General features: G+C 55.7%; 1 protein-coding gene across 3 annotated transcripts in view; it reads right to left on the bottom strand.

The window, feature by feature from the left end:
- Window positions 1–11,421, bottom strand: part of SLC25A23 (solute carrier family 25 member 23) — a 16,339-nt gene that overhangs the window by 4,774 nt on the left and 144 nt on the right. Inside the window, exons 2-9 of one of the 3 annotated variants that reach the window (XM_006170246.3) lie at window positions 11,121–11,387; window positions 9,963–10,089; window positions 9,330–9,417; window positions 8,927–9,038; window positions 7,885–8,043; window positions 7,642–7,794; window positions 7,294–7,401; window positions 4,857–5,024 (exon numbers count right to left, since the gene is read on the bottom strand). In XM_006170246.3, coding sequence (XP_006170308.1) covers window positions 4,857–5,024; window positions 7,294–7,401; window positions 7,642–7,794; window positions 7,885–8,043; window positions 8,927–9,038; window positions 9,330–9,417; window positions 9,963–10,089; window positions 11,121–11,276 — 1,071 coding nt within the window. In that variant the 5' untranslated portion in view covers window positions 11,277–11,387. Of the gene's footprint in view, window positions 1–4,856; window positions 5,025–7,293; window positions 7,402–7,641; window positions 7,795–7,884; window positions 8,044–8,926; window positions 9,039–9,329; window positions 9,446–9,962; window positions 10,090–11,120; window positions 11,416–11,421 lie in introns of those variants that run through there. The other 2 variants (XM_006170247.3, XM_027768980.1) reach the window with 2 other exon arrangements.

Here is an 11,421-nt window from a genome sequence, read left to right as displayed (position 1 = left end):
GCAGGTGGCATGGTGGTTGGGGGCCGCTGGACTCCCACATGGTTGACTGTGGTTCGAGTCCCAGGCCTGGCAGCTTGCTTTCTCATTCCCACCCTCCTCACTCTGTCCCTCTCTGGTCAAATTAAACTAAAGAAATAAATAACAAAAATTGTATTTTAAAAAAAAAGGCTGGATGTGGTGTAGTGGTAAACATGACACTCTGTGAGGCGGACCCGCACAGGAAGGCTCTGGGTTTGTGCCTGGAGGCCTCCCCGAGCATCCAGGCATGCCCAGTGTGTGAGCCGGGCTGGCCGGGCTGGAAGTGGATTACCCTGTTGGGGGTGCCGCCTCTCTGCCTTTTCCTCTCTCTCCATCTTTGTCTTGCTCATGAGAAAAATAAACTTAAAAGGGGTCCATAAAGAATATGTGAAGGGGCCAGCAGGTGGCATGGTGGTTAAGGTACTGACTAGACTCTATGATTGACTGCGGTTCAAGTCCCGGACCTGGTACTTTGCTTTCTCACTTTCTTTCTCTCTTTGTCTCTTTTTGGTGAATTTCAAAAATAAATAAATAAGTAAATACATTTTAAAAAATTAAATAATTCTTTTAAGAAAGAATATGTGGGGACCAGCAGATGGCATAATGGCTACATCGCTGGGCTTCCCATGTAGTCGACCACGGTTTGAATCCCAGACCCAGTGGCTTAAACTCATGCCAGGCACGTGTGTGTGCATGCCCGAGATCCCAAGAGGAGAATGGAGGAGAAGGGATTGTGGCATGGCCATCCTCCCTGGGGGGTGATTTCTCACTTTCTATCTCTCTGTCTCTCTCTGTCTCTCTGGCGAGTACACGCACCCTATTGCAGAAACCTCTCAAAAAAAATAAATAAAAAAAATAAAAAAGAATTATTTATCGGGGCCAGCAGGTGGCGTGGTGATTAAGGGTGCTGGCCAACTGTGGCTTGCGTTCTCACTTTCTCTCTCTCTCTCTTTCTCTGTCCCTCTCTGGCAAATTAAAATAAATAAGTAAAGTTAAATAAGAAATAATTCTTAACATTTAAAAAAATTAATTTTATTTGTTACTATTTTAAAATTTGACAAGATTTAATTATATTTGTTATTATTATTATTTTATTTTATTTTTTAATTTGATCAGAGAGAGAGAGAGACAAAGGGAATGTGAGAAAGCCCGCTGCCAAGTCTGGGACTCGAACTGCTGTCAGCCACGTGGGAGTCCAACGCCCTTAACCACCACACCTGCTGGCCCACATGTGCATTGTTTTAAGCCACTGACTCTGTGACAATTTGTTACAGCAGCTGTATGAAACTCATACGCTCTTCAGACACTGTGGATGCTCCAGCCTCATCCCTTACTGCTTCAGCGCAAACCTGCTCATTTCCAACTATCAACATGCACAGCTCTGTCCGCAAACCTTCTCTGGACCCAAGCCAGGCTGCTCTGAGCTCCTAGGAACAGGCTCGGTAGTTACCATCTGCAGCAGCAACCTTCAAACGACGCGCTTGTGTGTCAATACCCCAGCTCCCTCACCCCTCGCGGGGAGCATGTTCCATGCTGTGCTCCAGAGGTCCCCAGAGACACTGAACTGCACTTACCCACAGTGGTCAATGCTTAATAATGCACTGTTACGTTGGCCAACAGGTGGCGTGGTGGTTCAGGCACCACAGTTGGAGTCCTGGTACTGTCAGCTTGCTTTTTCATTTCCCCCCCTGTCTCTGTCTCTATCTCTCTCTGCTCAAATTTTAAAAAATAAATAATAAACACAAATAATTCTGTAAAAAATAATAACCTATTATGAGTCGAATCATGTCCCCTACAAAGATATGTTGATGTCTACTTTTTTGTTTAACTTTATTTATTTTAATTTGACCAGAGAGGGAAAGTGAGAAAGTAAGCCACCAGGGGACTAGTAGGTGGTGAGGTGGTCAAGAATGCTGGACTCCCACATGGGTGACTGCGGTTTGAATCCCAGACCTGGTGGCTTGGTTTCTTGCTTCCCCTTTCTTTCTCTCTCTGTCTCTCTGTCTTTGTCGAGTCAAATTTAAAAATAACAGGAACAAATGGAATTCAATAATAAATAATTTAAAAAAAAAAAAAAAGAAAGTAAGTAAGTAAGCCTCTGGGTCTGGGACTCAATCCACAGTCAGCCATGTGGGAGTCAAACCCCCTTAATCCCCCCGCCACCTGCCGGCTCCAGTGTCTTTTTTTTTTTTTTTAAGAAGTTTTTGCCTTAGGGCCTGTGCACTCACTGGAGAGACAGAGACAGTGAGAGGGGAAGTGAGAAATCAGCCCCGCAGGGGAGATGGCCATGCCACAATCCCTTCTCCTCCACTATCCTCTCAGAGTCTTGGGCACACGCGCATGCCTGGTGTGATTTTCAAGTTAACGGGTGCAGCGCTTGAAGCGCAGTCGGCCATGTGGGAAACAGGCAACGTAACCAGTATGCCATCTGCTGGCCCTGATGCTTTTTTTAGTTTAGAGAGATCTTTTTGCTATAGGGTGTGTTTGCTCGCCAGAGAGACAGGGGGAGACAGAGAGACAAAAATGAGAAATCACCCTGTTGGGGGGACAATCACGCCACAGTCCCTTCTCTCTTCTCCTTTTGGGATTTTGGGCACGCATGCACACGCATCTGGTGTGAGTTTCAAGCCACTCGGCTTGGTCTGGGACTTGAACTGCAGTCGGTCAGGTGGGAGTCCAACACTTAACCACTACACCATGTTGATGTCCTAGGACCTTAGAATGTGACCTTCTTTGGATAAGGCCCTTACAGATATTTTAAAAATTATTATCTTTTTGGAGAAGTTTTTGCTATAGGGCACGTGCGCTCACCAGAAAGACAGAGAGAGACAGACAGAAAGTGAGAAATCACTCCCCAGGAAGATGGCCACGCCACAATCCCTTCTCCTCCATTCTCCTCTCGGGATCTTGGGCATGCACCTGGTGTGAGGTTAAGCCGCCAGGTCTGAGACTCGAACCGTAGTCGACTACGCGGGAGTCCAGTGACACAGCCATTACGCCAACTGTTGATCCAGGGAGACACATGGAGACAGCCAGGGGGTCAGAGAAGTAGACACTGCACTGACTCATCTATAAGCCACCGGAAACTAGAAGAGCCGAGGAAGGGAGCTTCCAGAGCCTGCGCCTGCCCACACTTCCCTGTGGAGGTCTGACCTCCGCCTCTGGGACACTAGGAGGACAATAGGATTCTGCTGTAAGCTAACCAGTGGGGATACTTTGTTTCAGTAGACTTAGGAAACCAGTCTACACGCCCTTCTCAGCCTCTCAGTGAACACTCAGACCACTTGTCCCTAATCCTTGTCTCCGGGTCCACTTGGGGAAGTTTTTGAACTAAAACACATACTATTCTTTACTTTTTTTTTTTTTTGGTTTTGCCATTGCCATGGGGCATGTGAACTTGCCAGAGAGTGACAGAGATAGAGGAAGGGAAAGTGAGGAATCCCCCACCCCCCAGGGGAATGGCCATACCATAATCCCTTCTTCTCCATTGTCCTGTCAGGATTTTGGGCATGCACGCAAATGTGCCTTTTTTTTTTTTTTTTAACGAGGTCTTTGCCATAGGGTACATACACTCACCAGAGAGAGAGAAAGAGAGACAGAGACAGTGAGAGGGAAAATAAGAAATTACCCACCCCCTCCCCAGGCGGATGGCTAAGCTGCAATCCCTTCTCCATTCTCCTCCTGGGATCTTGGACACGCACACATATGTTCTTAGCGTGATTTTCAAGCCACGGGGTCCAGGACTTGATCCGCAGTTGGTCATATAGGGAGTTCAGCAACAAAACCACTATGCCATCCGTTGACCCCTGGAATCCGGATACCTTAAACATCCCACTACTGGCTGGCCCCAAGGTGCATTTAAAAAAATATTTAATTTTATTTATTCACTCATTTATTTTAATTTGACCAGAGACAGACACAGAGAAGGAAAGAGAGAGAGAGGGAAAGTGAGAAAGGAAGCCACCAGGTCCGGGACTCGAACCATGGTCGGCCAAGTGGGAGTGTCCAGCAACTCAACCACCACACCACCTGCTGGTCCTGCCGTTTTTTTGTTTTTAAGAATTATTTATTGGGGGGACCAACAGTTGGCATAATGGCTATGTCACTGGACTCCCATGGAGTCGACCGTAGTTCAAATCCCGGACCTGTTGGCTTAAAACTCATGCCAGGCACATGTGCATGCGTGCCCCAGATCCCAGGAGGAGAGGGGGGAGTGATTTCTCGCTTTCTGTCTCTGTCTGTCTCTGTCTTTCCGGTGAGCGCACGCGCCCTATAGCAAAAACCTCTCCAAAAAAAAAAAAAAAAGAATTATTTATTCAATTTTATTTGTCAATATTATTATCGTTTTTCGATTTGCTATAGGGCACATGTGCTCATGAGGGAGAGAAAGAGAGAGAGAGAAAGTGAGAAAGCATACCACCAGGTTCGGGACGCAAGTGGCAATCAGTCGTGTGGGAGTCCAGCGCCTTAACCACCGCGCCACCTGCTGGCCCCCGGAGGGGCTGTTTTCTAATGGTAACGGCAGATGCACAAGAGAGGGTGGGTCCCCTCCATGCTTTGGGGGAGCTGGGCCTCTTTGAGGCTCATCATTGCCTGCGCTTGTGATTCTGTGAGCTAAAGTGGTCCCCAGTTTTCGGGTGACCCAGGAAGGCTGAACTGCAAATCCAAGCTTGTCCCACCAGTACGTGGAGGGTGGGAGAATCCCATGCCTGGCCCAGGACTCTGGGATCACCCCATGACTGTCCTCCAGCTGCAGGAGGTCACCGAGTCAGCCCCTTTTTTTTAGGTGTCCAACGGGAATACGCCAGAGGAGAGAAGGCGGGGCAGCCGCCACAGACCTCGTAGACGGCCAGGTCGATGCCTGCGTAGGGGATGATACCCAACACGTTGGGCAGGTAACCGCGGTAGAAGGCGCGGGGTCCCTCCCGCTCCAGGATCCGCCTGGCGCAGTCCAGCAGCCCCTTGTACTGGCCCGTCCGGCGCAGGGTCAGCCGCGTCTTCAGCACCTGGGGAGAATCCAGTTTATCCCTAAAACAAAAGCTGCTCCTTGGGACCAACAGACGGTGTAGTGGTTACGTCGCTGGATTCCCACATGGCCGACCGTGGTTCGAATCCCAGACCCGGTGGCTTAAAACTCACACTGGGCATGTGTGCGTGCGTGCCCAAGATCCCAAGAGGAGAAGGGAGAAGGGGCTATGGCGTGACCATCTTCTGGGGGCGGGGGGGGAGGGTTGTGATTTCTCACTTCCCCTCTCCCTGTGTCTCTTTGTCACTCTCCCTCTGACAAGTGCAAGCGCCCTAAAGCAAAAACCTCTACAAAAATAAAACAAAAAACTGCTTCCTAAATCACTATACCCAGGAATAAGACACCTAAAAATAGCTATTCCTGGAAACAGATACCCTGAGAATAATTGAATTACAATAACCACTTTCTCGGGAATATTCTGCTATCCCCAAATCTCCGTACCTAGTTAAACTTACAGAGTGACATGTGGCAGTCACCACTGTCCCCGATATCTCATTCCCTTCCTCTTTAATACCAGAAACTGTCACTTTCAGCAAGCCTGCTGTCACCAGAAACAAAGACTTCCGAATTTTCCTGTCTATATGGCCCTGTCGCCAAGACCTAGCCAAATGAGACAGAAGGAGGAGAGACACTTTCACAAGGCATCCTTAAAAGAGGGGTGGGATTTCTTTCTTTGCCGCTTTTTTTCCTTCTTGGCTGGAGTGTGGGACGTGATGAGCGGAGCACATGCAGCCACATTGTTCCATGAGGTGGATGCTGCATGGTGAGGGATGGAACGACAGACAGATGCAAGGAACCTGAGTCCCTAATGTTCTGAAGCCACCCTCCCAGCTAGGCCTGAATTGCTCATCCCTAGACTTCACTGACATCAACATTTTCCATCCCTTTCGAAATCCTAATGATACCCTGCACAACCTGACGCGATTTCTCCAATCACAGAGACACCTAGAAACGCTTCCTTGGAGAATAAACACCCCGTCCTCGGAAGAGGCATATCCGTAAGCAGCCAGCCCCCAAGACCCCCTTCCACACAGATAACGGTCAGCTACCATCCCAGAAGTCAGCTACGCCAAGGTCACACCGGGGCAGGCCACGCGGGGAAAAGCAGGGCTGCAAAGTGCTAGAGTTGGGATCAGGCGGAGGCGCCATCCCGGAGCGGCCTGGTTGTGGGGCTCTCCCGGCCCTGCAGTGGGGCCCCTGTTCTCACCTCCATGGGGTAGATGACCGTCTGGGCGGTGGCCCCGGCCAGGGAGCCGGCCACGAAGCGTTCCTGCACATGCAGCGTCTCCTGCTGGCCCCGGATACCCCGCTTGATCTAGGGGTGGAGACACCGGGTGGGTAGGAAAGCCTTTCCACCTTCTGCGGTTCTCCGGGCTCCCCAGAATCCTCCTGCTCTGAGCGCGGAGCCGGGGCCTGATCCTGGGGATGCGCCATACCGCCCCGCAGGCCCATCCTCCAGCCCTCGTTCTCGTTCTACGCCAGCGTTCCCCAGGCCAGCGCGCCTCCCTGCACCGCCCACCTGCCCACCTGCCCACCCGCCCACCTGCTCGCCCACCTGCTAACTGTCACTTTCAGCAAGCCTGCTGTCACCAGAAACAAAGACTTCCGAATTTTCCTGTCTATATGGCCCTGTCGCCAAGACCTAGCCAAATGAGACAGAAGGAGGAGAGACACTTTCACAAGGCATCCTTAAAAGAGGGGTGGGATTTCTTTCTTTGCCGCTTTTTTTCCTTCTTGGCTGGAGTGTGGGACGTGATGAGCGGAGCACATGCAGCCACATTGTTCCATGAGGTGGATGCTGCATGGTGAGGGATGGAACGACAGACAGATGCAAGGAACCTGAGTCCCTAATGTTCTGAAGCCACCCTCCCAGCTAGGCCTGAATTGCTCATCCCTAGACTTCACTGACATCAACATTTTCCATCCCTTTCGAAATCCTAATGATACCCTGCACAACCTGACGCGATTTCTCCAATCACAGAGACACCTAGAAACGCTTCCTTGGAGAATAAACACCCCGTCCTCGGAAGAGGCATATCCGTAAGCAGCCAGCCCCCAAGACCCCCTTCCACACAGATAACGGTCAGCTACCATCCCAGAAGTCAGCTACGCCAAGGTCACACCGGGGCAGGCCACGCGGGGAAAAGCAGGGCTGCAAAGTGCTAGAGTTGGGATCAGGCGGAGGCGCCATCCCGGAGCGGCCTGGTTGTGGGGCTCTCCCGGCCCTGCAGTGGGGCCCCTGTTCTCACCTCCATGGGGTAGATGACCGTCTGGGCGGTGGCCCCGGCCAGGGAGCCGGCCACGAAGCGTTCCTGCACATGCAGCGTCTCCTGCTGGCCCCGGATACCCCGCTTGATCTAGGGGTGGAGACACCGGGTGGGTAGGAAAGCCTTTCCACCTTCTGCGGTTCTCCGGGCTCCCCAGAATCCTCCTGCTCTGAGCGCGGAGCCGGGGCCTGATCCTGGGGATGCGCCATACCGCCCCGCAGGCCCATCCTCCAGCCCTCGTTCTCGTTCTACGCCAGCGTTCCCCAGGCCAGCGCGCCTCCCTGCACCGCCCACCTGCCCACCTGCCCACCCGCCCACCTGCTCGCCCACCTGCTCGTAGGCCATGAACTTGATGGCCGACTCGGGCGCGATCTTGAGCACGTTGATCCCGTTGCCGCGCCACAGAGAGCGCAAGCCCCCCTCGCCGACCATGCTCCGGAGACCCCCCAGGATGTTCAGACGGTTGGTCTTTGACGCGTGGACCTGAATGGGGAGACAGAGACAAGGCGGCGTGGGCGGTGCCTCCCGGGTCGGGGTCTGGGGGAGGGAGTGGGTCTCCCGAGGGCCCCTCACCTGCATGAAGACCTTGAGGCGGTCCAGAGGGGCCGTGCCTGTCCGCGACACAGCGCCCGCCACGGCTCCGGCCACCAGCTGCTTCCACCAGGTGCCCGTGAGCTTCTCCTGCTTGGAGAACTCGTCTGGCACCGTCAGGTGCTCGCCTATGTCCAGGACCTGGGGACGCAGGGCCTGGGGCTGTCACACTGCGGTCGGTGGTTGGGGAGGCTCTATCAAGCATTTCCAGCACCCTTGGAGAGCCCAGGAGAGCCCTCTCGGATCTCACCAGATACCACCAACACGTCCAACCCATGGTCCCCGTAAAGATCCCCAAATCCCTCCTGGAGACCTTGATCAGATCCTGCCGGGGATTCCCCAAGGTCATCAGATCCCACTGAAGGAGTCCAAGCAAGGGTCTCCCATCGAAGGATTCCAGAAGACCCCTCCAGGGCCCACAGGATCTTTCCAGGAAAGCCCCACGGAAGGATCCCAGGAGATCCCTCCCCGTGCTTCGCTAGACCTCATGGGGATCTCCACCACGGGGAGCCTCTAGTGTCCCCGGGGGAGCCTCCAGGGTAGGAGTCTCTGGATCCCCCAAGTGGGTCTCACCAGATCCCCTGGATGGATCTCTGCCAGATGCCACCAGGCTCTACTGAAAGCATTGCCCGGGGATGCCTGCCAAGGGTCTGGATCTAGGCCCCTTCCCTACCTCAGTGGATCCCGCTGGACTCCCCGAAAACAATGGCTACCTAACTTTTCTGATCTGCAGAACCCTCTATCCAGGCTAAGAGAACCGAGCAAAGGGGGGCTGTGTGGGTTGCGGGTGGGAGGCCCAGTTCGTCCCATTGAGCTGCCCCCAGAGGAAGCCTCAAGGGCCCCAATCAGATGGAGAGACACCCCCAGATGGGCCCCAGGCCCAGGCTCCTGAGCCCAGCACGGAGGAGAGGGGAGCAGAGCTTCATCCCTCGGCTCCAGGAGTACCTTCCCTAGAGAGGGTCCTAGCCCAGCCCCGCGGAGGTCGGGGGAGACCGGGGAGACCCGGGAAGGCGCCCCCGCTCACCGTGGAGTGCTTCCAGAAGTAGAGCACGTCCTCCACATTCTCCAGCGGGTGCAGCAGGAAGTGGTCCCGCCACTCTTGCCAGTCAATGGTCATCGTGTTGTCGCGGTCCATGCTGGGGGGACGGCTGGGGTGAGGTCTCGCAGGAGCGCGCAGGGCCCACCATGACGGGGGCTGCTCTAGGCCACGGTGACTCCTCACGCCAGCCCGTCAGGGAGACGCTATGACCCCACTCATTTTCCAGAGGACACTGAGGCTCAGACAGGGGAAGCAAGCGGCCCAGGGTCTGCCGGACTCCAGAACCCCAGCCTCTCAGCACTGCCTCCCAGGACCGGGGGGGGACGGAGCCAGTCACGGGGTCACGGGAACCTGAGGTCCCTGGGGTCCTGGACCCCCAGCGACTCACCTGTGTAGGATTTTCTCTGCCTGCTCCAGCGTGATGGAGATGCCCAGAGCTCGGAAACTCTGCTGAATCTCAGAGACGTCTATGTGACCTGGGGAGGGGGCCCAGGTGGGGAGGGGCTATGGGGGGAGAGGGCCCTGGGACAAGGGTCAGGACAGCTTGCACTAGAGGGTGACGTTTGCAGCAGGGTTGTGGGGAGAGGTGAAACTGGGCCGTGGGGGGAGGAGTTCTCTGTTCCAGGAACGACTCCCTGAATCCAAGGCTAATTTTAGGGGTCCCTATACCGGTGAGGACTGAGGTAGGCTTGGAACCCAGAAGATGCGCAGCAGGCGGGTTCCTCTGTCCCATAGAGAACCCAGAAGCACTCAGGGATCTCTGTCCCTGAGAAAAATCCAGCGGGAATAATAGGGGTCCCACGCTGGAAGGAGGGCAAGGTGGGATGGGCTGGCTGGGCTCGAACCACCTCGCTGGGGGTGAGGAGAACTCCCAAAATAGCTTGTGAGTCATCAGGGAGAGGCGCCCCCCCTCCCGCCCCGCCTCCCCAGTTCCCCGCTGCCAGCTCTAACCCCACGGTCGTCTGGGGGGGGGCCCTGGCCCATCCCCGCCCATCCCGGAGCAGTGTGCGGCCAGCCTTACCGTCCTGGTTCCGGTCCAGGCTGTGGAACATGAGTAGCAGGCGCTGCTCCCGCTCCTGCAGGTAGCGGGTGAACTCCTCCAGGTCAAGCCCGCCATCTGGGTCAGCGTCGGTCCCAGGGGAGCCGCCCTGGCAGTGGGGAAGGGACAGAGGGGTCCCCGGGAAGGGACACGATTCATTTTATGCCTCAGAAACCGAGGGCCTGCAGGGCCTTGGGGGAGAGAGGCAAGGGACAGCATCTCCCCTCGCCCCCCAAATCGGCTCACTTCTCGTCAAAGTGCCCAAGGCCACCATAGGAATGTGAGGCGGGGAGCCATTGCCCAGTGTCCCTGGCATACAAACCCAGGCTTTTCGAGGTCAAGAAACTGGTTCAAGGTCACTGGGCAGGGGAACCTTGGGTACTCCTCTCTAAAGCCTGTTCTTGCTGAGGCTTACACCGGTTCACACCGCAGCCTTTCCAAATAGCTCTGAGCAAGACGAGACACAGCCAAGCCCGAGCAGGGCAGCCGTGGGGCCTCTGCTTTCCCTTCTGCAAGGTGGGAGGGCGGCCAGAGGTCTCAGGGATGCTATGGAGAGGCCTCGGGACCCTCTGGGGTCCGGATGTAGAGAACACCTGCAGCCTGGGGACAGGGGGGGCAAGTGACTGTCTTGATGGGTGCATGGCCAGTTCAGCTTGGATTCCTGGGGCGGTTGGGGGGGGCACCGAGCCGGGCCCAGGAGAGGGCAGGCAGGGAATGTAAACACAACGGCTGGGCAGGCAGGCGGGAGGGCAGTAGGTGCCAGGAGGGGGGTGGAGGGTGTGTCGCTGGAGGTAGGAGCTAGGCTTGTCTCATCTGCGCAGAGTCCAAAGGAGGGTGTGTCCTGGGCAGTGGCAGAAGTGTCCCCCACTGGGTTCCCCGGCAGACACCCCCCACCCTGGGGGAGGGGAAACGGGTGTTGGCAGCTAAGTGCAAGCCAGGGGGCCTCAGGGGCCCGGTGTTGCGCGATCCCGTTAGGCCATACAGGAGTGGCCAGGGGGTAAGTGGACTGAGAGGCAGGTCCTGGAGTCCAGCCACAGGTAATCCCAGGCGGCTCCAGCCGGCCCATTCAGAGACTCGGGTTACGGGGCGCAGGCTGGGCCCCCAGCGCGGCGCGCTAGGACGGGGTCCCGGAGAGGGTACCTGTTGGGCGCCGCGTTCTGGGTCGCCCCCGCCCAGCCTGGCCAGTCCCTGGCGCAACTCGTGCACGTCCACGCGGCCATCCTTGTTACTGTCCAGCTCCTCGAAAAGGCGACTCCAGCGTTGTCGCCGCTCTGCGTCTCCCGGACCCCCCCGCATGGCGTCCGCCCAGGGGGGAGGGGAGGCCCGGCAGAGGCGGCCTCAGCGGGGGCTTCGCGGCTCCCCCTCCCCCCCGGGGCCCCGCAGGGCCAGCTCCGCGGTCCCTAGCACCTTCGCCTTCGCCTTGCCTGCCGGGCTCCCGCAC

The sequence above is a fragment of the Tupaia chinensis genome, unplaced genomic scaffold (genome assembly GCF_000334495.1).
Source record: "Tupaia chinensis unplaced genomic scaffold, TupChi_1.0 Scaffold148210_1, whole genome shotgun sequence".
In the NCBI taxonomy this organism is placed as follows: domain Eukaryota; kingdom Metazoa; phylum Chordata; class Mammalia; order Scandentia; family Tupaiidae; genus Tupaia; species Tupaia belangeri.
Note: the sequence above shows the minus strand (reverse complement) of the source record. Positions and strands in the feature narration are given on the sequence as shown.